The 27,630-nt window shown below is 55.4% G+C and overlaps 1 protein-coding gene across 1 annotated transcript in view; it reads left to right on the plus strand.

The window, feature by feature from the left end:
- Nucleotides 1-6,338: 6,338 nt before the first annotated feature.
- Nucleotides 6,339-27,630, plus strand: part of DNAH1 (dynein axonemal heavy chain 1) — a gene marked incomplete at both ends in the record, with an annotated part of 105,504 nt that continues 84,212 nt past the window's right edge. Inside the window, 3 exons of the mRNA XM_082288782.1 lie at nucleotides 6,339-7,188; nucleotides 8,118-8,362; nucleotides 8,467-8,529. Of these exons, the coding sequence (XP_082144908.1) occupies nucleotides 6,339-7,188; nucleotides 8,118-8,362; nucleotides 8,467-8,529 (1,158 nt within the window). The remainder of the gene's footprint in view (nucleotides 7,189-8,117; nucleotides 8,363-8,466; nucleotides 8,530-27,630) is intronic.

Genomic DNA, 27,630 nt, shown 5'->3' on the forward strand with positions numbered 1-27,630 from the left:
AATGGAGTGAGTCTCTCCCACAGCTCCTCACTGGAGTTTGCTGGCAGAGAATTTGCCATAGAGGGCTCAGGTTTGGATGCAGCAGGGTTGTCCCTTCCCAAGGCAGCATCCCACCGGAGCACAACTTCTCTTGGCAAAAGTTTCCCTGCTACAAAAATGCAAACAGGTTAAAAGAAAAACAAACTGATTTATTTTGGGGATGATGGGGGGGCAACGGTTACTCGAGTCTAACGAAACCATTTTGCTTTTCCTCTGGGAAACGCTGGAATGAAAAAAAAAAATACTCTAAGCCCACCCCACTCAAAGTTGACATTTTGAAACGAAGCAGCAATTTTCTTCTCCACTTAAAATGTCATCACAGACTTTTGCTGTAAAAAAAAGCAGCTTTCCCTGAGTGACATTCTGAGGGGAAATGTTGACTTAAAACCAGAAGGAAACCCCCAGTCCATGCAATGAAATGTTTCGAGCTGCAGTGAGACTCCTTGCAGGGAAATTGGTATTTTTTGCAGGAAAAAAAACAAAAACAAAAACAAAAACCAAAAAAAAAAAAAAAAAAAACAAAAAAAACAAAAAAAACAAAAAACCCAAAAAGCCACATATTTAGTGGTTTGAATTTCCCACGGAACAAACCCATCCTCAAGGAGGCAAGACTTTTGAAAAGGATGGAGCAACATCACTACCCTGTCCTGGAAGAAACAGCATCCCTAATTCTGGGCAAGTTTTCTCAAAAGCCTTGCAAAGCAAAAAAGCCAGCAGTAGAGTGTGTGTTTGTCCTAGCAGGTGCCAGGCAGGTGGTGCTGGCTCTGTCCTGTCCCTGCAAGATGCCAGTGCAGGAGCTGCTCCTGCCCAGCCCAGCAGCGGGGAAGATGCCAAGGCCAGGGGGTGCTGGCACCGGAATGGGGAGCCCTGGTGAGCAATAGCAGGGTTTATCCCACAGCCTTTGAGGGGAGAAATTCGATTTACTCTGTGACTCATGGGAATCCTGCTCATTCCCCAGGGAGAAAGAGGATTGTGGCTCACTCCTTCTCTGGTTGCAAGAGGGGCTGGGCTCTGCCTAGAGATGCTCCATGAGATCAGGCTGGGCCTGTGCTGCCTCTGCCTGGGCTCTCCTGTTAGGTGGGGTTTGACCAGGAACAATCTGTGCTTGGGCTCTCCCTGGGGCCACAGTTATTACTGCCTGGGTTTTGTTTTTTTTAATAAACCTGTAATATGAGAAGCCTGCCCAGGAGAGCAGAGGGATTATTGGCAAATATCACTTCCCATTTGCCAGGCTCCGAGGGGCTTTAGCCACGTGGATTAGCTGGGAGCAGAAAGAGGGACACAAACCACCAGGATGGGACAGACCAGAACTGAGTCCTTTTAACACAGGGCTGCAGCAAAATCCTGCAGACAAGTATCCTCCAGCCTCCAAAGGAGAGGGCTGGGTGGGAAGGGCTGTGGAATCCTAATTAGCTTTTTGATATTAATGAATTGGCACTGAAGCAAACAAGGCAGCAACAGTGTCTGGCACAGCTCCTGCTGCCACATCCCAGTCCCAGCACTGGGCAGCCCGCACAAGAGGGCTTGGTGGCACAGTCAGGGACATGAGGACCCAAAGAAACAGGGGCAGAGGAGGGGGACATGCCACTATGGGACAGGAACTGCTATGGGATGATGGCACAGAGAGGATGCAAAGCGTGCAGGATGTGAGGGCACACAGGGGACAGGCCATGGTTTCAGTCACCGTCACCACCACTGACACCAGGAGATGCCACCACTTGCCCAGGGCCACCTCCCCTGCCAGGGGCTTTCTGCAAGGCCAAGTCACTTCATCCCCAGGTGAAGCCAGCAGCCCAAGGATGGGGCACCCCATCACCAGCTACGCCAACAGGTACCTGCTGGCTTGGAGACCTTTGAGCCAGCAGCTGGAGACACACGATGTGCAAATAAGTCCTTATGCTGGACACCTGTGTCTCAGCCCCTTTTTAAGGGCCCCAAAAGCCTGTGGGGCACCCAGCAGGCAAGCCAAGAGGAACCACAGGGTACAGAGCCAGGGGCCCATGCCAGAGGTGCTGGGGGCATTCTGTAATATTAATGAGAACTATTAATTATTAAATGCTGCTGGGCAGGGAGGAGAAGGAGCCTCCCTCTTGCACAGGAACAGCCAGTGACCAACAACTTCTTGTCTCCAAGGCTGGCAGCTGCTCAGGGAGGCAAAGGAGCTCCCCACACATCACCTCCAGCACCCTGGGTGCAAACCCGAGAGCCACCCACCAGCAGCTGCTGAATGCACAACCCAGCCACAGTCCCACCACGAGTCACCCCTGAGCTCAGTGTGATGCCAAAAACAAGCAACACAAGCACTTTTGTGCAGAAGCTTCAAGCTTAGCCTTTAAGTCCAGCTCACCTGCCCCCTGCCTTTACCAGCGTGCCCAGCAACAAGGCCAGCCTGGGAGGACACAAGTTCTACCCCAATGCCTGAGTAACTAACCTCTACTGATCAGCACAACCCCACCCTCCCCTCTACCGCTTTAACCTCTTATAAAGCCTCCTGGAAAGGCAGGAATCACTGTGTGCTGTGCTGAGCCACCAGAAGTTGATTAAGCCCTAATTAATTGCATTAAGGTCAGCCAATGTACTCTGTTAAGGAAGAAAGCCAATAATTAAACTCCACGTGTGGTGTGCTTCTGCCATTAGCTCCCCAGGCTGCAGCGGCGGCGTCAGGCTCGGCGGGGTCACAGCCAGCGCCGCTCGCCAGCACATGGCGGTGGCAGTCGGGGAAATAATTAAGTGCTGAGCATAAAACCATCAGCACTTCGGCGGCCGGGTGACACAACCCACCCAGCAGGGCTGCCGGCAGCTGCCTGGGAGGGCACGAGTGGCGGGGACAGCAGGGGGACACCGGCTGCGTGGGGAGCACCCGCTGCAGGGCACCCTGAGGGGCTTGTGGCCGTGTCCGGCCAGGATGAGCCATTTGCCCGGCAGTGCTGGGGCTGGCGCAGGGAAGCCCTCCGGGCCCCGACAATAGGGTTTTGTGTAGTCCCGACAACAGCACCTGCCCCGGCGCTGGGAGCCGGCCAGGGGCACCATATGGAGGGGACCAGCCCCTCGCTGTGGCGGTGCCGTCTCGGCGTGGGGCCAGTCTAGATGGGATGCAAACCCCGGCATGGAGAGGAGCCCCTGAGCCATGCGGGATGGGGCCATGCGAGCCCACCACCATTCCAGCCTGGAAATGTAACCACCCGGTGCAGAGATGACGGACACAAGGTGGGTGTGAGCGTCAGATTGTTCCCGGCCACACCAGCCCCAGGTGTTGCACGGCCTGAGACACCGAGGGTGCTGCAGGGGAGTGCCAGTGGAGCCCAGCCTGGAGGCAAAACCTCGCTTCGCCTTGGGGCTTTGCAGCAGAGCAGGGAATGACAGGACAGGACAGCACGAGGGATGAGGAATGGAGTCCCGCGGCACATGCGGAGAGGAAGGAGCACAGGACATTTGGGGCTCTGCCCCGTCAATCCCTCCCTGGCAGCAAGCTCATTTAAGGCTTTTCTTTGCTCCCAGCTGAAAAAATAAAGGCCAAGGTAATCTGCCTGCCTGTCCCTCTTTGTCTCGGGGATAATAGCAGCCAGCGCAGTGTGGAGCCCCCCAGGGCTTTGCAGATTAGAGCTTTCAGAGATGTCTACGGTGAGTGCCTGGACAAAAACGAGAGGTGGTGGAGCAGAACAGGAGGAAGGGGACCTCACAAGGTCACCCACTCCCTGCCTGCCTAACTGCATCTCCCCTCTCCTTCCCTTGCCACTGGCCAGGTGGGTGATGGGATGGTGGCCAGGAGATGGGATAGTGGCAGAGTGCTCCTCTGGGCCTCCCAAGCTCTGAAGGCTGACCTCACTGAGGGCAGAGTTATGACTGTGTCACAGCAGCTTTTTGTTTTATAATTTACACTTTGACAATTCTGATAATTACACATCTGAACTAGAGAGGGGAGGAAATAGAGACAAAACCATGTAACCTGCCACAGAAGCAACAACACTGTGAGCTGCTGCTCCTGTACTCACAATGACTTCTCTGCAAGCTGCCTACAGACCCAAAATGACTGGCTGGAGACATGGGAATCACTGTACAGGGCTGAGCTGCAGCTGGCTTTTTAATAACTCAAAGGGTCAAGACACCAGAGAAAAAATTCCCAAACCAATTCCCCTATTTCTCATGAGTTTTGTCTGGCAGGAGGCGTCCCAGCCCCGGCAACGAATATCCGCTCAGGAATGTCTCATGTCTAAAAGCACACAAAAAAAAAGGGGGGGAGGTGGGAGGAAACTCTACTCCCGGCCTTCTTTCCCTGTGGCCGAGTTCAAACGGCTTCGAGAGGGCAGGCAGGGGCAAGCAGGGGCTCGTAGCAGTTGTGCTGAGGCTCAGCAGCACAGAGGCAGGCGGAAGGCAGAGCAGAGGAAGACGCCATCCATCCCTTGTTCATCCCCCTCCCCGGCTCTCTGCTCCTCTGCTGTGGATGTCCACGCCAGCCCCAGGATGCGGCCAGGCTCCGGCTCCTGATCGTCCCCTGCTCACCCTCCCTCCTTCCCGTCACCGCACACGTCATTCCTCCAAACACAGCCCATGGAGCTGGCGCGGCCCTACCGACACCGGTGAGCCGGAGGGGCCCGGCCAGCGCTCCCCACGGGGCTCGGTGTCTTCACGTTCCGCTCCAGCTCCGCCCGGGTTTATTTAGCTCATCAAAATCACCGGGTGCCCGAAGCCACAACAGCATCCTCCAAAAACAACTTCCTGGGGACAAGGAAGTGGGCGTTTTGTAGACCCTCGTGTGTGCGTACCCCCCGAAACACCCCGCACGCCTCCTGAGTACTGCCCACCCCGAGCATCACCTCTTCCCTGCCTTTTAGAGCCAACCTAGAGATGAAGAAGGAACCAGACAGAGAAGAGGGGAGACAGAGACACCAGACAATAAATACATGGCTAAACCCGTGGTCCTCAACAGCCCAGCTCCGAGCTCAGCAGACCCCATCGCTGCTCTGCTCCCTCGGGGTGCTCACACCTTCCCCTGGGCACCCCATCCCCTGGGCGCAGCACCCACGCCGGCTGCCGCCCGGGGTGATCCACAGCATCCCACTGAAATTCTAGCTCCGGCCTCCGTAGCAGATGGAGATAAGGACAGAACTACTCCCTCGCTTATAAACAAGGGGCCAGATTCTGCCGCCAGCATCCGGCAGGCGACACCCGAGCCAGCGAGGCCAAACCCAGCCGCAAAGCGGCTCCATGCAGGGATCGCAGCCGGGATCCGGCAGCCTGCCCGCGGAACGGGGAGCGGGAAGCACAGAGCAGTCCTGGCTTCTCCGTTTACCTGGGGCTGGTGCGAATCCCAGCAGCGCAGGAGGAGCCACGCAGAGCAAAGGCGGCTTGGGGAAATGGGATCCCCTCCTGGGGACAGTATGAAAGACACATGCAAAAGGGAAAATAAAAGACCAACCCCCCCCCCGCCGCCCCCCTCCCGGTCCCGCATCCCAGTCCCTGCTCCAAACAAAGGCAAACCTGGCCATAGCAGCACACACCTGAAACACAAGCCCCTGAGACCCCAAGCCCTCTGAGACCCCAGGCCGGCTGAGGGCCCCCCAGCCCCACGGGGCCGCCGGGGACCAGCACCACACACGGACCTGAGTGACAGAGATGCCCAAACCGAGACACGGGGCCCGTGACCAAAATCATGCTGGGAGAAAAACCCACCCTGGGGAAAGCAGCTCCGTGGAGGTACCTGTGCCAGACCGCCAGTGCCCCCCAGCCGCGGGCCATCCCAACACCGCCCTGCCTGGGAGGTGACAGGTATTTATTGGGGCGAGCGGCTGTCCCCCCGCGCTGGGGACCGCGGCTGGAGGGCGGCAGGGGCTGCCATTGGCTCCCGCGCCACCCGGGCAGCATCGCTCTCCAGGGGCTCGCTCTGCCAGGGCCAACTTTACAAGGGAAGCAATTATTTCTTTTTTTTTTTTTTTTTTTTTCCCCCAGCTGAAACAAAGACGAGGGCTCGAGCGAGCGAGAGCACGGAGAAGAAAACAGGAGCGGGGGGGAGAGTGGGCTGGAAAAAAAGCCCACACAAACCCACGGATCTTGAAACAAGAGGGAAGGATAAAAAAGAAATCGGAGGCTGCAGAGGTAGACGTGGAGATGGGAGGATGAAAAATTGCAAAGGGAAGAGGCGGCAGCAGGGAACGGAGCAGGGAGCTCAGCCGTGTCACATGTATCACATCCCCGGAGAGCCACCGGCCACCCCGACAGCCCACCGAGGCCACCCGGGACGATGCAGGGAACCTACAGGGGGCCAGTCTCTCGTGGGCCGGGGTTCTGCGGGGAGAGGAGACATGACTCCTGCCTCCCAGAGTGCTCCCCACTCGAGTGGGCTCTCCCCCAGGCTCCCCCGGCCCCACCAAGGTGGCCACAGCAGTGACCGCTGGGGAAATGGGGGGGCCACAACGAGCGGCCGAGGGGTCCCCCGGAGGTGTCCCTTCCCCGGATCCACCTGCCGCCAGGCAGCCGGCGCCCGACCCACGCCCACGCCAGCCCCTGGCACCCCCCGGCCTCGCTCTCCGTGGGCACCCGAGAAACCCCATCACCCCGAGCGGTCCCCAGGACCACCGATCCTCCATCCCGGAGCCTTTCCGCCCCGGCCGGCCAGGCAGCCGCCTCCCTCCCGGCAGGATCCAACGCCGGCTCCGGCCCAGCGCCCCCGGGCAGCGGCAGCAGCGGGGACACCCCCGCGCCGGGCTCGCCGCTCCCATCCCCGGGGCCGGTACCGGCCGGGCAGGACCCGGCGCCGCTCCCCGCCGGTGCAGCCGAGCCGAGGCTGGCGCACCTGCCCCGCCGCCCGCTGCCGCCCCGCACCGAGCTCCCCCTGGACTGGCCGCGCTGCCGGTGCCGCTGCCGGTGTCGGTCCTACCTGCGCGGCGCCGCCGTCCCCGTCTGCAGCCGCCGCCGACTCGCGCTGCCGCGGGGGCGGGCAGCGGGAAGGGGGGGCGAGCGCCCCCTCCCCGCCCCCGGCCCTGCCCGGCACCGGCCCCCAGTCCGGCCGGGGCTCCCCGCCCCCTCCGCAGCCTCCTCTGGCCCCCTCGCCCCCCCTCCCCGCACCGCCCGACATCCCCTCGGGACCCCCCACTCCCGAGGCCGCTCTGAGCACAGGAGGAGCCCGGCCCGGCACGGGGACACAGCCCAGATGTGGGCCTGGCAGAGAGAGGCACAAGGGGCCCGGGACAGGGATGCCCACCCTGGGAGACAGACCAAAGCATCTCAGGGAGGATGGAGCACCGTCACCGTCCTCTTTCCCGTGTGCTTCCCACTGAGCAGTGGCAGGTCCAGGGAAGGGGCTGTGACTGTCCCCACACTCAGGGCAATGCGGTGCTGCAGGGGCATGCTGCACTGGTGATGCAGCTCTGGGCCCTGAGGTGCACTCAGGTCCCACAAACCACACACACACATGAACACCCCTCCATGTCCTCCAGCTGGGTACTGCCACCTCTGCCAAATACTCCCAGGCAAGGTGGCTGTCACCCACCATCCTGGGTGATACCAGCTCAGAGGGGACATTGGCGTTGCACCCCATCCACATACACACGTCCCCCTTTGATGCCTCACAGCTGTTTTGACTCCCTTTTCGTATCTGAGGGCTGGCACCAAGGTGGCAGAAAAACCCAAGGGGAAAGCGCAGATGGCACCCAGGCTTGGTCCCATTCATCCCCTGCTCACTCCCAGCCCCACAGTGCTGCTGGCTGGAGTGTGGCACAGATTCCAGGCTCTGAGCCATGGTGGCAGAGGTGGCCTTGGGGCTTGCCCTGGAAAAGGATGGGGACGGCAGTGTGTGGGAGCTGTGTCCCACAGTACCAACCCCCCGGGACAGCTTCGAGCTCCACCTTAGCACCCTGGATTCACTCAAGCTCCCCTGCCCCTCATGTCCCCAGTCCGAACCCATGCCATTCCTCTAGCATTAATAAAGCCATTAATTAATAGATTGGAGATATGGCTCAGAAATGCCCCTCTGGAGCGAGCTGGAAGTGCTGCAATTGGGATCACAGCGATAAGCAGGTTCAAGGAGGAAGAAGATAAGTTAATGCCAGGGCCACTGTTCAATACAGGCGATTCCTCCCCAGGCCACTTCTGGAGCCCCGTGCACACCGAGCACAGGCCCGCAAAGAAAAGCGGTGCGAGAGATGAGCTGGGTCTCCCGGGAGAGGAGCCGGAGCGGGGAGAGCGGAGCCGCGGCTGCCGCGCCGCACAGAGCCGCCTTTCATTACAAAGGGCCGGGAAGCGGCTCGGAGCTGCCAGCAGCACTGACACGATGCAAGAGGGGATTTTTCAGGCTGATGCAGCAACAAAGGCAGTTAAATCTAGCCAGGTAAGAGGCTTTCGAGGTTAGCCGGCTGTTCCCACAGCACAGGCTTTCTTTTCTTTTCTTCCTTCTTTTTTTTCTTTTTCCTCTTCCCCCTCCTCCTTTTCTAGGGGGAATTATTTTTGGTAATCCATGTGTTGCTGCTCGTTGGGCGCTGGAGCAGAAGTAAGCAGGTAAGCAGCACTTTTATCCCCAACCCAGCTTCCCACCACGGCCGGGACTCCAGTGAGAGTCTCTGAGCCTCAAAGGGAAGCAGTGAGGCTGGGCCAAGGCAGCTGGAGCGGCGCTAAGCTCACAGCAGCTGGGAATTCCTTCTCTTTTTTTGATTGAAATGATGGCAGTGGGGGGCTACCTGGAGAGGAGAAGCTTCCACAACAAGCACCTGCTGCACCAGCGGAGGCTGGGTGCACTGAGGCAGCACTGGGTGGTTCGGGGTGCTGGCACCCACCTGGAGTCACTCGCTGCCTGGCCCTGCTGGCAGAACAGAGGGGTGCTGGGCCTGGGAAAGCCACCCATGATGCCCACGTCCATCACCCTGCAAGGAGCCCAGCACCCTGTGCTCCTAGGGCAGGAGGATGCTCCCATCACTGGCTCTGCAGGGAGTCCAGGTGGTTCAGGCATCTCGGTGGGATATTGTGGAGATAGACCAGGATGAAGCCCAGATGCTGGAGCCTGTTGAAGGCCAGGAGGGTGTTTCTGAAAGGGATTTGTGTTCCTGGAGACCTGCATGCCAGCCCCAGTGCTCCCTAGGAAACACCCTGGGCTGCCCTGAGCAACTGTCTTCCCAAAGTCCTGCCAGGTGGAGGATGTGCCAGTGGCCCGTGACTCAACACCTCCTCCCAGTGCTTCACATCAGCAGGTGGGATGTGACACGACCCCGGAGGCTGCAATGAGCCGTGCTGGCAGAGGCAGTGCCAGCTCAGTGAGCTGTGCTGCCGTGCAGGGACCCACGGCCCCTCGCCATCCCAGGCTCACAGCCGTGCCAGGGGGTGGCCACAACTCATCTCCCTGGTGCAGCTTGTCATCTCGTCCTTCTTCTGGTGGCAGCTCCTCAGACATTGCCCTGCTGAGCCCAGAAGACCCTGTGTTGATCCAGCTGGTGCAATGATGTTGTTGCTCCATTCCCTCACGATGCCTTTGCATCACCCTGGGCCATGTGCCACGATGGTGCCATGCAGTGCCGGCTGCTTCCTGTACCTTGTGCCCACACCGTGCTCTGCTTAATGGTGCAGCCACCACCACCAAGGTGCCCAGCATCCTGCTCAGGGACCTGAACCCTGCCTTGGTGTGGGGTGAAGGCAGCTGAAAATCCCTCTTTCTTCCCATCCTCCTCCTCTTCTCCCTGCCCAGCCAGCATCCACCACTGCAACAAGATTAAACCAATTGCACCGTTATTTGTTTCATATTTAATAAGGGTTTGAGGAGCAGATCTCCCAGCAAGCCCCTGCTATCAATCAAACCCGCACAGAGTCCCCCTTTGCGCCCGCCTTTCCAAGAAGAAAGAAAACAAAATTGGTCTAATTTATTATTCATTTGTTCATTAAGTCTGTATTAACCAGATATATTATAAAGGAAAACAGGATTGCGCCTTTTGATCAGCAAATCCTCTGCTCATGAATATCCATGAGGCTCCCCCCTATCCCAGCACCTCTCCCGTGTGTGGAGCCAGCCGATGGAGGGTGTCAGTGGTGGGTGCTGGCACCGGGCTGTGTCCTGGCACACCACAGGGTTGGGAAGCTGCTCTCAGCTCTCTCTGCTTGCACAGCATTGGGGATCAGCCGTGCCATGCCACAGCGCTCCAGAGCTCGGGCCACCCATGGATGCCCACAGCTGGGAGGGAGAGGCCCAAGCCCTGCTGGGTGCAGGGGGCTGTGGGGACATGCTGGGGGACACTGGGGCGATGGGCTCCCCTCCCTTCCTGCCTGGGGCTGAGCAGGAAGCTGAGCAGGTGGTGTTTCCGCGGCGTGAAAAAGCAGCATATGTCCCTGGATCCCTGGCGCGTGGCGGCGCCGGCGATGCCCGCGACTCCCCCGATGCTGCGGGGAGGCACAGAGGGACCCCGAGGTGCCAGTGATGCCCTGCAGGACCAGCACAGGACTGGAGCAGCATGTATCCCTGCTCCCCGGGGCATAGTCCATGAGCCCCTTAGTCCATCCTAGGGAGGATGGGACAGGGCAGGATTGGACCCCAGGATGTGTTGCAGGGACTGGCTGGCACCAGGTCATAAACTCGTGGTGACATTCACCCAGCCAGCAGCACCTCTGGCAGCAGCAGAGTGTGGAGAGCCATGTCCCAGCCCAGCAGGATGGTGGATCCCAGCCCTGCCCAGGAGCTGTTGCACCCTGCAGCAGCAGTGGGCATACACGGAGAAATGCCACATCTGCATGGATGTCCATGCACCCATGCAGTCCAGCCAGACCTGAAAATAGGTTGGTTTAAAAAATGCATCACTTTGAAGTTATGTAAATGAAAGGCAGCGGCAAACAGAGCATGCTGGCAAAAGGGTTTCCAATTTTTTTTCCTCCTCGCCAGCTTCCTCCGGTTAAAATTGGGTTGCAATTCATTAATAAAGGAACAGTTGTACTGAATAAGCTCCCGTGCTTAAATCAGGACAGAGAAGCGTAATTAACCCAGCTCCAGTCTGATGTGATGGAAGAGGAAAATGCTCTTCTGTTTTGGTCCCTTCTCTTAAAAGCCCGCTGCGTTCTCCCGGCCTCTTGGGAACGGAGCTGAGCTTCTTATTTAAAAATGAAGCTCGCAGCCTGACAGAGCGGGTTCATGTATATATATAAAAAAGCTGTCATGATGATATTTTATTCATACCCCTCTTCCCCTTCCCTTTGCTTGGAAAATCCAGGAGCAGCCAGCAGGCAGTGTGGAGAGAGAGAAAGCAAGAATCCCCTTTTAAAAGTAAATTACAGATGCAAGTCACATTAGTTGAAGCCCCACGAGGCGGCAGATTCCTGAGTACCAGGGCTGGCCCCGGCGGCTTGGCCAGCCCAGACCTGGCACACCAGCTTCCCACCCCGAACGCCACCCGTGAGAGGGCAGGAGGGGACAGGCGGGGGGTGACACCGGCTTTACACCACTGGTCTGTACAAGCTGAAGGTTTGTCCTCACTCCACCTAAATTAAAGCCTAATTAAGGGTCACAAAGGGCTCCCGCTGGCAGGTCCTAGAGGTGGGATTCAGCCCATTGTCCTGGGCTCGATGTGAGGGGCTTCCTTCTCCACCATTATTTCCGGGGCTGAATTTCCACCTTTCCCCGCAGCAGTTTGTCTGGATGAGCCAGACGCTGTCCGGCCACCGTCGAAGTGGCACGTGGCTCTGCATGTTGATGGAGCATCCCTGCGGCTCGGCTCGGCTCTGCCTGGCCGTGCTCCCCCCTTCCTCCACCGCCGCTTCCTCGCCTGCTCTAAAAAAGAGCTGGCTGATGACACGGGAAGGCAAAGTGTATTTTGGGTGATCTTTGGGTGGGGAAGAGCTGCCCACAACAAGGGTGTTGGATTTGCTGTGCGGGACAGGGAGTCTGGTGAGGCAGAGCAGGGTAGCGCAGTCCATTGAAGCTGGGAGTGCTGCAGGACCGGCTTGATGCGAGAGACAGACGCTGAATTCCACATGGGACCAGCCACAGACCCATCAACATCTCCTGTGCTCCTGCTGAAGCTACAGCGTGTCACCTGTCGCTCTCCTTGTGTCACCTGGGGTGAGCTGAGGTGAATGCCCTCAGGGACGCAGCCGCCAGCCAGCACCAGCGCTGTGGGAGCGCTCCCACAGCGGGGACGGGCAGGGGCAGCCCTGAGATGGGGACATGCACAAGGACCTCTGCAATGGGGAAGTGCAGCAGTACCCCTGTGCCACAGGGCTGCCCAGTTACCCCCGAGTATGGAGCTGGAGCAGGGGTGGCATTGCTCCATGGCACCACCGCCCCACTCCCTCAGGGACCTCCCTGCGGACCTTCTCCTATTTCTTCTGCTTCACTCCCAATGCCTGTCCATGTCCACTCCTTGTAGCTCTACCCCAGGGGATTTTGAGGCTTTATTCATTTTATTAAAACTAACAGGTTGGTTCGCTGAGCACAGGGATGCTGGACCCTGCCAGGAACCCATCACACACCCCACGAGTGGCTGGGCTGGCACCGCTGGGTACTGGCATGTAGGAACAGGGGCATTGCCAGGGCTCACCCTGCCCTGCCACACACCAGTGAGCCTGGAAATCCTTGGTGGGGCAAACTGAATCCCTGGGGCTGGAGGAGATGTTGGTGAGGGCAGCCAGCCCTTTTGTACCAGAGATGTTTCTGGTGAGGAGAAAAAAAAAGAAAAATCAGTGTTTGTTTCTTTCGGAGAAGATTGCTCTCTGCGCGCTCCTTGTATTTAGTTATTATTAAAGGGTTGTTTTGCTGTCAGTGAAAGCCTGCAATTACAGGCTCTCGCTTTTTTTCCTGGCTGTCACTATTCCCCATGAAAGCATTGCCCACAATTTTAGCATTTCTGCATTTCAATGTAAAGAAAAAGAAATTGAGATTTGGGCTGACGCTTTCCATGTGCGCGCGGCTGATTTCAAACTCCTCTGATTGTCCCCCCGCCAAAAAACATCATTTTGGGGGCTCAGACCAGAGCAGAATGTAGCTGTGCACTAGCAGAGGCTGTTTGGTCTTTACCCTCTTGCGTGTTCAACTCATATCCAGGCAAAAACTTTGCAGGAATCCCATCAGTGCCAATGCTGTGGTCAGGAAACCAGCACCACCTCACCCTGCTCCCATAAGCATGCTGTGCAGAAAAAAATAAACTATTTTCATTGAAGATCCTTATAAATTTCCCTTGGTCAAATAATTCACGGCTGATGGCTGGAAACACACTTTGTGTCCTGTATCTGTCTGTGCCAGCTCCGCACTGTGCCTCCCACACCACAAATCCCTTCCCTAACCCCATGAAACACGGGATATCCCCAGCCAGAACCAGCATCCCTCGTGGAGCCAGGGATGCAGCAGATGGGGCAGACTTGGCTCCGCTGGACCCCAGATCCTCAACATTCCTAGAGGAATTCCCCCAAAGTTAATGGGGACATTTCTCCTCCCTCCGAACCCTCCTCCCCGGCTGTATCACCGCTAATCTAATGTGGCTAATTTTAAACGAAGCTGCCCTCCCTTGACATGCATCTCCCCGTGGCATTGAAATTAAATGTAGGCTGTAATTTGGCATTTGAGAAGCGAAAGGGATGGTGGCCCTAAGGGAAAAGATAACAGCTTGGCTGTTTGTGTTAAATAGCTGTCTGCGAGCTTCAAACTGCAGCCGGAGATTCAGCTCACCGCGGGCAGGCTGCCAGGCCCCGGCCTGCTTTTTGGCTACAGCTCCTTCACAGCAGGAAGCTCAGAGGGGGGATCTCAGCCCCGACCCCCCCACTGCATCTCACAGGGCATCTGCTTGTTCTTCACCCTCTGTGGTTCCTGCTAAAACTGTCTCGCAGGCTCCTTGCTCCAGCGCCGCGGCCACCAGGAAAGCGCCAGGGAGGGATGCACAGCCATGGGGAAGGAGAAGCACAGTCCTTTGGGGCATTCTGAACCCAGCATGGGGCAACACAGTCTGGCAGAGGCATCCCAATTCCATGCTGCACCTTGTGTGGTGGTGGCAGCCCATCAGGGACATCCCTGCCAAATGCTGCACCAGTGTGGATTTGCAGCTGGCGATGTTGGGATTTGGCCTCAGCACAGCACAGAGGTCTCTAGATTGGCTCCAGACCCCAGCTCTCCTTGCAGGGGAGAGCTGCCTGCCACCTGAGGACTTGGCTTTAAATAAAAGTCTGCTTCGCTCAAATCCAATGTTTCTCTTGGCCTGAAACAAAAATAAATTCTAATTTCAAGCTCGCTTTTTTTTCTATTTTAATGGATGCTGTTAATAAAAGGGAGACTTCGAGATAGCAATTTCCAGCAGCGGAACATGCCTGTTTTGGGGGCAGTTTGTTTTAAACTGGAAAAATTTGCCGAGGCAGTGGGAATTTGCCTGGGCTCCCAGGTTCCCCCCAGTCACCTGTGGAGGGGACACTGGGGCAGGCAGGGGATGGAAGAGGCAGATGTCCCCGTGGCCAGGGCCAGCTGCAGCACAGGGATGGGGCTCCCCGATGGGATGGTTACCTGGTGTACCCCACAGCCCTTCTCCTTCCCAGCCCACCCACCTCCATCCCTCTGCCCTCCTCCTCCTTACCCGCACCCAGTTACCATTTCCCAGGAGCTGCTCATCCCTCCCAGCCCTTTGTACCGCTTGTCTCCATCCTCCCCTTTGTTTAGCATTTTAATTATTTTAATTACCTTGTTTGCCAGCTTATCGCGGCGCTCAAACCCATCTGTGTGCGCGTGAGCAGACACAGACTTTTATCTGCAGCCCGCCGTCAGCCCCATTAGCATTTTTACTCCGGCTTTGGTGGAGGAAAGGAGAAATTAGCATTTCTGCCTGGGCCGGTGGGGCTGGCACGGTCGTCCCTCGCCTCGCAGGGTCACTTCATTCTTCCCAGAAGAATGGGACTAATTTATCTCTCCCCCCTCCTTGTATCCATTTCAAATGAGAGATTAATATAATGACAAACATGAAGCCCGAGCGGGGGCGATGCCTGAGCCCTGCCATGGGGTTTTCCCTCTCCAGGGAGGCAGGCAGTGGAGTTCAGGTGAGGTGGGTGCTGTCCCCAGGGAGCACCCTTGGGTTGCCAGGAGAAAGGTGTCTTTGAGAAAAAGCTTCTTTCTGTTGAATTTAGATGCCAAAATGCTGCTTGGTAGAGGCAGAGGTCAAAGGCAGGGATGCTGGACCCCACTGAGAGCGGGAGGGGATGGGGACAGGGCCAGGGGCTTCGGGCTGTGGTTAAAAGAGCCGTGCTGCTGCAGTGGCAGGGGCTTTCCAGGTGGGCTGCATGGCTGGAGCACCCCACTCTCCTTTAGGGACAAATGAGAGATTTCACTGCTGGAAACCCTCTCCCAGCATCCTCTTAGTGCTGCTTAAATGCCTCTCCCAAAAAGGCCCAACCACCAATAAATCTGTATCAGCTCACCTTCAAACGCACTTCAGTGCCCTATTTACTCTGCACAACAACAAATTAACAGCCCCAGTTTTGGGAATGGCCACCAGCCCCCGCAGCAGGGCTCCCCTGAGTGACCCAAGACCCCTTTTTACTGCATCAAAGCATTGCTGTACTCCTGCTGTGAGCTGCCTGTGGGGAGGGGGGTGTAGTGACGGCAAGGCTGGGTGAGCAGTGGTCCCCTGGGGAAAGCTGGGTCACCAGGGGTGTTCATGGATACCCAGCTGTGCCATGGTGTGAGCAGGGTGGAAAACATCCCACAGAGTTGGGCTGGGCAGCCAAGAGCTCCACCTCAGACAGGACATCTGTAGGGGCAGGACACCTCATGGAGAAAGAACATCCCATGGGAGAAGATGTTCTGTGGAAACAGAAACCCTTTTGGAGAGAGGACATATATCCAGGTCAGCATAAACCCTGGGGACAGGATGTTCTTTAGGCATGAGACAACAATTTAGGACAAGGTGTTCTTTGGGAATAGGACCCCTGCCCATGACAGAACATCCATTGGGAACAGGATCCCCTGTTCCAGGATAAGAATGCCTCTTTGGGACAAGACTCCCATCCAGGGCAGGATGTGCCTTTGGGACAGAAATCCCCTTAAGGACAGAATGCCCCAGAGGACAGGCCAGGCCCTTTGCTGCCAGGGCAGCAGCCAGGACCCTCAGATCCCCCCCAATATCTGCTTCTAAACCCTCCTTTAAATACTCAACACACTTCAGTGTATGAATAAAGGGTTTCACACCTCTGATTCGAGTCACCAGGAAAAATGGAGCAAATTAACCAAATTCCAGAGCAGAAGAAATCTCCTAAAAGCCTGCACACCTTTCCTGCACACAGCAAAGCCCTTTAAGACCCAGAAAAGGCAATAAAGGCCAATTTGTTGGTCCCGAATCTGTTAAACAAATGAGTCAGAGACAAAAGGATCCATCAGTCCAGACAGTCTTGAGAGAGACTTGCAGGGACATGGGATGGTGTGCAGGGACAGTGACCCCAGCAGCCAGGGACCCACCATGTCTCTGCACCACAGCCTGCCCGGGGAAAGCAACAGGCCAGTGTTTTGCTGAGGTTTGGGCTGCAAAACTTAACAAGGAAGAAATTAGAAAGAGAAACTTCACTAAAATAGCTTTAGAAAATCATCCTACCAAAGGAATGGGACAAAGAACAAAGGAAGGCGGGGGGACCAAACCCAAGGGAAGGTAATACTGGGACATGGCACCGTTCATTGAATCTGCTACAGTGATGAGGAGGAGGGGAAGGAGGAAGGACTGCCCTAGCACAGCCCGGTGCCACTTGCTGGCAAGGCCATTGGTGGCATTGCCATGTTGGTGGTGGCATTGCCGGGCAGGTGAGAGAAGAGCACCAAGCCCCCAGTGTCCAGCCATGCCATGCTGTGGGAGACAGCCGCTTCCTTCACAAGCACGTCACTGCTGCTGGAAAGCACGGGAGATTCAATCTATAATTTACAGGCATATCCATCTGGGAAGTGGCTCGACAAGCCTGAGAGAGCAGCACTGCCCTCCTGGCTCCTGCTCTTCTTCTAATTTAAGAATTCTTTACATTGAGGCATGGTATGAATAAGGGCCAGTGACAGGCGCCATCCCCTCCCTCCCTATCCTGTCACTGCCTCCTTGGCTGGCCACAGCAGGTTCTTGCATGCTGCTTTCAGCCTCCCCAGGACACAGTTTGGAGCTGTTGACTCCTGCACCTTTAACACAGATGCTCGGGACAGGCTTTCTTAGGAAGCCCCCAGAGATGCTGCAGCAACCAGGGCTGGGCTGGATGATGCTGGTTGCTGTGGAAACAGCAAGGCCAGATCCAGGGACCGCAGCATTTTCCCTGCACCTGGTACCAGCTCCTCTCACCTAGTTTGCAGCTGGAGAGCATAGGATGCTGGAGAGCTGTTCTGGTGGCATTGGGCTGTTCCAGCCCAGTCTGCTCCAGTCCCACCTTCCCCAGGGATCAATGGGCTTGCTCCCTCCCACCCTGTGTATGTCATGCACGGGGTGTTTCATTGCATGGGGCTCCCTGGGACGGGACACAGTACTTTGGACCTGGGCCACCACCTCTTCTCCAGCCACCTGGGGGCCAGATCCAGCCATCCCCCCAGGAACTGCATGGGACAGCCTGCCAGCACATCCCAGGAAAGCCTTTTGCACCAGCACCATGACTTCACTCAACCAGTGCACCACCACAGGCTGTCTTAAATGTTACCCAGACCTGCGGGAGGTGGGACACAGTGGGACAAGCCACACAGGGTCCTCCTTAAGTGTAGCCAAACCCTGCCATCGGCCAGGCAGGTGCCGCTATGTGCCAGGCTGCCACCCATGCCAGGCTCATCCTCGCTCCACTCACAGGCAGCTCAGCTCATTACAGGGATGCCGGGATGATGGAGTATCCTGCCGGAGTAGAGGAAGCCAGGTAAACCTCTCCATCCATCAGGGCCCCCACTTTCTGCCAAGCACATTAGGGGATAATTAAGTAAAAATAGGCCTTCCGACCAGTGTAGCTCATTAAGGGCTAATTAAGTTAATTAGTGCCAGGTGTGGATTGCAGCGCTTGCGCGTGTGGCTGTTGTTTGCTGTAATTGCATTTTCTCAGCAGCTTCCTCCGCCAGGCTGGAGCTCTGCCAACAAGGAAGGGATTCAGTGCCCGCTGTTGGTGCAACACGGGGCAGCTGATGGGCACCCAGCAATGGCACCGCACCAGGGACAGTTAACCCTTCTGTCCCCGTGCCCCCCAGGCGGCTCTCCCACCCCAAAGCCAGGGCCTGACCGTGGGGCAGCATGTGCTCCTCCTGCCTGTACACAGGGGAGGGACAAGTGCCTGTGCCATAGCAGTCCCCAAAAGTAGCCAGGAAGGCAGAGGACAGCCTCCCAGGGACCCAGCATTGAGGCCAAGACTTCTGAAGGTCTGTGAAGGTGAATATGGGCAGGGATGAAGCAGCAAACACAGCCATGTATGCTGGTCATATTGGTGCTGAAAGATGAAAGAGGGATGGTGGAGAAAAGGGTGGAGAGGAAGACAAAAAGGCGAGAAGGAAACATGAGAGGGTGAGGAGAGAGATGCCAGGCTCTGATCTGTGCTTCCCGCACCCGGGAGCAATTAGAGCTGCTCTGCCTGTGCCCCGCAGAGACACTGAAGGGATGAAGATGTGACAAAGACCAGGCTATTTTTTGCTGAGGTTACTGTCACTAATAAATGGAGACTCTCCCTTGACACGTGTTCCTGTTCCTTCCAGCGTCTGGGCATTTGGCATCCTCCTCCAAGCACAGCCTTGCCGGTAGCAGCCTCGCTTGGAGCTGACCCACGCTCCCTCCAGGGAGGCTCGGCTCGTAAACAATTCTGTGAAATACGGCTGAAAGGCATTGAGGGGATGGAGAGGCTGTGCAGGCACCCCATCCCTCTCCCCATGCCATGAATCAATCCCCAGTAAAGCAGGAGCAAGGCAGAGACCTCCATCCATATCCCGGGATGGAGGCCGGGGAGCACAGCCAGCATTCTGGGGGGCTGCCTTTCCGGCGGCCTCTATCCAATGGGAAGTTCCTGCTGCCTGCACCACTGTGGCAAGCGAGATGGGGAAAAGGGAGCTGAAGGGGAGGCAGGAGGAGAGATGGGTCCTTGCATCCCCACCGTGATCTCTCAGCACCGAGATAATTGCCTGCTGGTGACAGCTGAGGTCAGGCGTGACAGATACCTCGGGAAGAGCTCCCGGCTCCGAGACCTCCCTGCAGCAACCCAGTTCGATACTGGGGCTGAGAGGTAATTTTCCCAACCTCCCCTAGCACAGGCTCTCTCTGGGTGGATCCAGGTTCAGGCGATGATCCTTCCATCATCCTTCAAACAGCACTCAGCCCCCTCAAACAGCTCCACATGTGGGCTGTGATCCCTGGGGAGGGACAGGGAGTAGGAGGGTACCGAGCCCGAAGGCTTGGAGCTCCCATGGGGTGTGGTGAGAGCACCCAGGCGGGACCAGTGCCCACCTGGGGGCCAGTGGGGCGCAGATGGACCTGTCCATGGCCTCTATCCTCCCATGACCAAAGGAGGCTTTTTCACCTTGCTCTCGCTGCTCCTTGCCACCTCATCCTGACGCACCAGCGATGCGCAGAGCACCAGGCAACCCCACTTCCTCTGCCATGGGAAAGGGACTGGAGAGGGAGTGTCCTGTAGCCCCCTTGGATGGCCAGGAGGCCAATGAGCACATCCTGGGGCTGGTAATTCATCCCCCCTTCCCTCTGCACTGGGCTCACTGCAGTGGGACTTGGCTCACCTGTCCCCCTGCTGCAGTGCTGAGAGTGGGGCAGGGCAGCAGAGCTGAATGTTGGGCATGGAGAGGCCAGGATGAGACGTGGAGCCTGATGCCACCAACGTGGCCCCTGCAGCAGAGAGCATGTGCCCAGGCAGGGAAGGAGGCAGGGAAGCAGGCAGGCAGCGCTCCGAGGAGGCTCTGCAGCACCCTTGGCTCCCCTCTCCCCGGCGCCGGGTGCGAGGCTGACAGGATCATTACAGCCGCTATCTGGGCTCACGGGCTCATCCCTCTCCCTTTCGCCTTTTGCATAATGGATAGGCTGTGAGTAATGGGAAATGGCAGCCCAGCCGCGCTTGCTGGCAGCCCCTTAATGAAGAATATGGAAATCTCATCAGTCCAATCAGGCCAGCAAATGAAACTGCTTTCCCCCGCCGATGTGAGCAGAAGGCTAACGACCCGCGCTCCCCGGCTCCATCCCGCTCCCAGGAAGCCCCCCCTTCCCTTTTCCATGTTGACAAGTGAGCTGTGAACTTCATTTTTTTCTGGCAAGCAGAGCCCCAACTCATCTTCCCTGCTCCCCTTCCCCAGGCTTGGGCCAGCAGGTATACCTGTGGGTCAGCCTTCCGCTTGTTCCTCAAGGGCATCGCGCCCCACTCATGGCGCAGTCATCAGCTGGGTAGCACCACCTGCAGGCGTCACCCATCCCCAGCTCCTGGTCCTCTCTTGTGTCCTCCTGCTGTGCCTGAGCCTCCCAGCATCAGCTTTGCCACAGCTGGAGGTGCAAGTCAGCATCCCACGGTGGGGATGTGGGACACGTGGTCCCCCAGCTGCAGTCACCTGAGACCACTTTGTCCCTGCAAGCGCTGAGGTCTGTTGGGCTCATGTCCATAGAATCCCAGTGCAACTGAGCTTCGTGAACTTGTGTCTTCTCCTGAAGTGACGCCTGCAAAGAGCTACAGTGTGGAGAAACTGCTGTTTCCTCTCTTGTCTCCCTTGTCCATCACCCACAGCCTTGCGCCTGGTATAGAGCACAGCTCCATCTCCACTCACCTCCTGCAGCGTGCACCATCGCCAAGCCAGACCTTCAGTCATGACACCTGCACAGTGACACCTCTAGTTGTGCCAGAATTGGAGCATCTTCCAAGAAACTATACCCCCCAGTCACACAGCGGCCACGCTGCTAGGAGCTGGCACCAGCATCCCCCACTCCAAATATATCCCACTTTGGTGTCATCTGCAAACTTGATGATGTACCTTTTGTCTCCTCCTCCCCATAAGCACTGTCCTGGCCCTGAGCAGCCTGGAAGTGCCTCCAGTTCAGGTCCCACAGGTTTTGCTGTTGCTCTGGGCTTCTGAGTTGTTGTGTCCATGGAGCTGTGAAGTGCTGTCAAATTGGCTACCATGGTGGCCTAGAACTTTGACTTGTGTATCTTGGTAAGATGTGTGGCTGAGAAAGCCTGACTTTGTCCATAGCGGGGCACAAGACACGGTCAGTACTGGGATCTCAGTCCACACTGGGATCTGTGCAAGGATGGTCATCTTGGATAAAGACCTGAGGGATGCAGGCTCAGCTCTGCCTTGGACTCACCACACAGGCTGTTTGCCCCAAATCTGCACCAAGACTTCATAGCTGGACTTGCTGTGTCCAAAACGTGGCAAAAATTAGATGTTTGCACAGCAGCTCACACCAGCGGGTCCTGACCTCCACGGCAGCATCCTCTGGCCTTTGCAACAGCTCAGGCAGGGGAGAGCAGCAGCATCCTCCCCTGCATCTGTCTGCTCCGTGGGCAAAGGCAGGAGGCTGGCAGGAAAACGGCCGCTCGCTGGTTTGGGGGAATGTTTAATTACCGGCTTTCACAGCCACTGTGTAGCTCCTAAACTGATGGTGTGCCTCGGCTGTGAATTCACCAGAAGCACCGAGGTGGGCATAGGTTTCAATAAAATCCCCAGCTATGTGTACACCCAGGGCATTCAGCCACACATAAATACACACATAGCATATGCTCGTGCTACAGCAGAGGATGCTAACTCAGGGCTGGAGGAAACCATTTGTTTCCATGAGTTATAAGATCATATCTGGAAACACCTCTAACAAGCCAAGATCAGTGCGGCAGCGGAGCTGGCGCTGGTCCCCGGCGCGGGCTGTTTGCACACACCAGTAATGATGTGAACGAGCGGCTGTTCAAGGGGCTGATCAACATCAAACCATTGAAATTAAAGGCTGAGGAGAAGCAGAGCCATAAACATTTATTGCAACACTCTGCGTATCATCAGCTGCTGATTTGGAGGCAGTGGAAATGTGCAGCTGAAATAATAGGATTTATCGGAGTCTGAGATGAACTGTCCTTGATGGATGGTTGTAGAGGGGAAACAATGTGCCATCTCCAGCACAAGGCCATTCCTAAAATACAGCGGGGGGGTGGGGGGGTGGCTGCTGCCTTTATTAACTCTAATCCCTCACCATTTTAGAGCCCACACCAGCCGTCAGACCCAACTGCAGCAGAATGAGGAAGCCAGCTTGAAGACGATGCCCTGGAATATCCCGGAGGACTGGAAATCAGACTTGTGGTCTCTAAATGCTGAGTGTGTAATTTGCTGGAAAGTTGACACCCTTTCTGCTTCGTCTTGATGCGTTTTCCATTTGTTTGATCCCCTTTACATCTTTATCTCTGTTCTTCAGACAGAAAAAGCAAATCTAGGAATTTCTTCAGCTGCTCTCTCTCTTTGCTTCCCAATTTTTTTTTGTTGCTTCGCTGACACAACTCAAGTTCATTAATGACACCGACAGTTTGCCTTTTAAAGCAAACTCCATCTTCTTTCACCCACCAAAGCTATGGAGCCCCACCTCTGGAGGGAAAATACAGCTGCTGTGCTCCCCCCAGCCAGCGGGTTAAGCAGGAACTGATGGCACTCAGAGCTCAGCTGCTGTAATCAAATCGTCTCCTGTCACCTTGAGCACCCTGTAATGCTCCTACAGCTAACAGGCTGGGAGGAAGAGAGGGCTGAGAAAAGCAGTATCAGAAGAATGTGGGAAGAGAATAATTTGATAGATTTTTTTTGTTTGTTTGTTTTTTTTTTTTTACATTGATCTGAAAATTGAAGTTATGGATTGTTTTTTAAAAGGGAACTTCAGAAAAAATCTCTCTCTCCCCCCCCCCCCCCCCCCTCTCTTTTAGAAGTGAACCCAGGGAAATATTTCTATGCAAAAGTCTCTGACTTACAGATCATCCAAGGTGTTTTATGCACACCAAAGTAACTAATATCTGAAACAGGAGAAAAACCCAACTTGACTTCATCAGATTTACAAACAAGTTAGCTTTGGCTGCATTGAACATCTGCTGCAGGCCCTATGGAGAGGAACTGTCTCGTACCTCTCCTGGGGACTTTTGGGCAAGGCTGGATGCAGAAAGGTTGCTGCTGTGACAAACTGGCTCTAATTTGCCCCCTAAAAAGAGGGGGGCAGCATCACAGCTAACGCCTTGTCAACACTCTGTGGCACTGACGGGACAAACCCATCTGGATCAAGGCAAGAGGAAATGCAATGTTGTCACTGTCCCATCTGAGACATCCCTGAGAGCCCCAGATTTAGTGCACCATTCATACTTCATTGGTCTCTATACTAGCCCTCAGCAGCAGCATCTCTGATAAAACAAGCCTTGCCAGGAGCCTCTATCTCATTTTTCCTGCTCAAATGGGTTGCAGAAGGGACTTGCTTTTGTTTCCACCAACACAAAGCCGAAAAAAACCCTCCAAGCTACATCCGTATGGGATGTGGGTGGTTGGAGAAAAATGGGTTTCCTGCTGCTTTGTATGTCCTAAAGCCTATTAACTGGGACTCTGTCTCTACCACTTCTTGTTTTGCCTGACAGGTTAAGCCCGCGTTGGCTTGATGAGACATTAGTGGCAGAACTTTTCCTGTGCCAGCCTGACACAATTCCCACTCCCACAGTTCCAATGTCCCGGATTAGCTGCTCTTGAAGGCACCATTTGAAGATGTTGCACCACACCTTCTCACTGAGACCTTAAAGGGATCCTGTAACCCTCTCAAGATTGCCATGAACTATGTAGAAAAAAACCTGGTTTCTTCAGGGTTGATGCAGCGAGTGACGAAGGCGGAGTGGGGGAGCAGGGACACCTGAGCAGAGATTTTCTCCCTGTTCAGCTGCTTTGGGCATTTGGTTTCTTGCTGCCCAAGTTCCTCTATCATCAGCAGTGAGAACCACAGTCCTCATTGCTTCTTGTGGTCCACAAGCAGCTTTCTTCTGCTGCACCTCCTAACAGAGATCTGTTTGTAAGTGCACCTAAGCCTGCTTCCCCATACCTGCTCTGACCTCTTCTCTGTCCCACGACACAGAAACATGAAAAACATGAATGCTAACACTCCTGCAAATGCAAGAAAAGGGACACTTTCAGTGTGGCTTCACATCTTGAGGTTGCTGAGGAGCCATTTTCAGCACTTCAAGTTGAAGTACTTTCAGAAAGGAAAATCAATGCTGAGGCAACCCGCCCAGAAATGAGGGGTCAGCAGGCTGGCGTGAGGGAGGTGCAGGTGTCGGAGGAGCAATGGGAGAGTGCCTCCAGTGCGTGATCCCTCATTGTGGCTGAATCACTAACCCTAAACACATAAATCAAACCCAGCCTGGGGATCACGCCTGCAGGCACACTCTGTTTGATCCAGGAAGGCTCACTTCAGCCTCTTTTGGAAAGACCTTGCCGAGGCTGGACAATGGGAAGGGCTGCTGTGTGTTGCTGTTAGCATTGACACATTTGCCCCATTATTCATGGCTGGTGTGCATTTTGCTTCCTCTTGGTTCCCAGCCTAGTTTTTCACTGGGTTTTCATGCCTTTGAGGCAAGCAGCACTGAAATGGTGCCAGTCCTTTGTCAAGAGCCAACTGGGCATACCCTGGGCTTCAGTTTTTGCTGGCGACAGTCCCAAGAGAAGCCGTCTTGTGGTCCTCCATCGTCTGTGTCGCCTCTCCTCTCTGCTGTCCAGCTCACTAAGCATTTTTTAAATCTATTAGCTGAATTTTAATTTTTTTTAGTGGACATGATGGAAGAGTAAGAGTCTCAAAGACAAGTGTTAGGAAAACTGGTGCCTGGATTTTTTCCTCCATCCTCTTGCAGCGCCAGCTGAAGTGAAAGGCTATGATGCATGAGCTCACTTTTAATCAGGTAATCCAGCTGGGAGAGAGCAATACCATAACAATCCATTCAGGATTAAAGAAAAGCTTCTGGCAGTGTCTCTCACCATCCATAAGACACTCATTGTCTCTGCTATGAGTTGCAGGCTCTTCTCTGCTGGGCAGAGTCTCCCAGGATGTCCGAGCACTGGGACAGCACCCATAGTAGGAGCCACTCACTTCTCAACTCAACTCATCTACCCACTCAAACAACACCAGCTTGGGCTTTATCTTCTGTTTATGCCCCCAGCAGAACTGAAAAAAACCCAGTGCCCATCCTTCCCAGAATCCTGTCTCTTCCCAGGCCTTTGGCTTTGCACAGGTGCTCCGAAAGCAGAGCAGTGTGGGGCAGGGTGATTAGGAAACACAATTGTGTTGCCAGTAACAGGTCCTCAGAGTCTTCTGCCCAAACTGTGGATTTATTTGACTTCTCCCAAGACACTACGAAGTCTGAAGGCCAGGAAGAGAGTGGTGCTACGGGGTTCTCCTCTGAAATGAGCTACCTGAACCCAGGCACAGTCTGGTCAAGTCAGGCTAGAGTTTCTCCAGGGTGGTTTGGCCGCTGCTGGAGCTGCCAGCTGTGCAGGGGGACAAAAGGAAAGATCTGCTTGCTTTTCCTCCATAAAGGCACCACTTGGTCTGTGTCCACATCGCTTCTTCCCTGAAATGCAGTGCCAGGAAGGTGCTGCTTCTCTCCCAGTCGCTGGCATGAGGAAAGCAAACTGGCTGTCCTTGGCATTTGATATAAGGCTTTCCACAAACACCAGCTAATGGGAATTCCTCAGTGGTGTCCCTGGGAGCTTCAATATTGGATGTCAAGGCAGACTTTTGTCTTCTCAGCAGGCAGCTGGACCTGATGTGCTTAACCCTTTCCAGCCCGAACCAGAGGGTGAGGGACTGAGCATGGCAGGGCCTCAGAGTGGGCTGGGGTCCTGCTCCAGCTGCCTGCTGTGCTTGGCTGCTCCATGTCCCGACCTCAGCTTCACAGCACTCCTGCTCCTGCAAACTCAGTGTACGTCCAGCTTTGTTTTATTGTCAAGGTGCCTCGGAGCATAGGGATCCAGGAGGATTACTGAATGCCTTGCAACTTGGAGATGGCAGGCACACCGGGCACGCTGAAGGGTTTTGTTTGTGCCTGGTGAGAGCAGCTGTGGGCAGGAGTGGGTGAGTGGGGAAGTTACCAAAAGAGAAATAAGGAAACAAAAGGCAAGTTGGGGCAGGGGGGGTAATGTTTGCATGGGGGAGGGCAGGAATTTCTTTTCTTTGTCGGAAAGTCTAAAGTGCCTTTCTTTAGTGCCTTGGTCGCTGCATGGGGCCTTGGTCAATAACATTCCTCCCTCACCCTGCGGAAGGAGACGGGCCAAGCAAGACACGGCTGAATGAAATTCCTCTCACCTCACCCCGTAAACATCCCAAGAGTCTGGCCCCATTATGGCTGGGTACAAAAGTCTGGGTCCGAGGCCGAACAAAAGGATGGGGAAGAAAGTGCAGGTTGCCAGGGCAACGCTGTCCAGGCTGCCTGGTTTTATCAGCAAGGGGCCTGGGTTTTCTGCCTGAGTTACGGGAATCTGAGGCAATTTATTTCCACTGCAAGACAGAGGCTTTAGAGGGCAGCGTGGTGAGGCTCCGGCTTCGCTTTTGGTGTTCGCAGCAGGGCAGGTGAGGTGGGAGCAGCCGGGTACCCAGAGAGCCAGCAGCATCCTGGGAGGCACAGGGAGCACAGCAACGCCCAGGGAGTCCCCTGCAAAGGTTAACACAGAATGGTGACCCTCCAGGGGGTCTGTCCAATCTGCCCCTTACATGATGTGGGCTCTGTCCCGGCCTCCTCTACAACACATGAAGTCTGCTCGTCCGTCTGTTCAGAGTCCATTCATCTCCCTTGACTGAGGATGGACTTCTCTCTGCTTGGGGACCCCAGTACCCTGGCAGGTTGGATTAAATTGGGGAAAACTGGCTTTTTCAGTAGCCTGACAGAGAGGGTTTTACAGTTTAATTCAGAGAGGCTTTGTTATTTGCCTTCCAGATGAAGGCTGGTTACTTCTAGGCCTAGTGTTGTCAGCACTAGAGATGATCTGGTCCACTCCCAGAGAGCATCAAAGTTGCCTCTGACAGGCCTGGATTGCAGTGGGAACATCTGGAACCCAGTGCCTGAGGGTCAAAAGAAGCAGGACTGCCAGGTCCCCTGGCACAGCATTTAGCAAAACTAATGCAAAACCTTAAAGCTCCCTGAGCCCGGAGGACTGGATCTGGGATGTGTTGGCCTCACATTGAAAAGGACGAGGTCAGCTATGGGAAATTAAGTTCCAACTGGATAAATGTCCTTCCCCACCAGTTTTTGGTGACAAGAGACAGAATACTCCAGAGACCTGGAAGCACTAAAGACAACATGGGAAACCAAGCTGACACCAATCTTACAAAGGGTGTTACAACACTGGGGAAAGTATCATTCAGGCATCCACTCAGCACAGTGGCTCTATTGGGCAGCAAAGATGTTCATGATGTGGCTCCCTGTCAGTCTGAAGAGGATGATAACGCTGGGTGTAGGGTCAACATGCAAGATAGAGAATGAAAAAAAGCCTGAATGGTATAACAAAATAAGGTACAAAAGTCAGACATTCTGATGTGTTAAAGCCAGGACAAGCAGGCATTTTTGCTTTCCAAACAAACCAAAATACCAAAATGCAGGTGGGATGGCAAGGTTTCCAGAGGCAGAACCTCTTGCAGAAGAGAAAGAACCACACTGAAGGTTGTGAATGTAGTACCCACTCCTCGTTTGTTTCATGTT

The sequence above is a fragment of the Coloeus monedula genome (genome assembly GCF_965178545.1).
Source record: "Coloeus monedula genome assembly, chromosome: 11".
Taxonomy (NCBI): domain Eukaryota; kingdom Metazoa; phylum Chordata; class Aves; order Passeriformes; family Corvidae; genus Coloeus; species Coloeus monedula.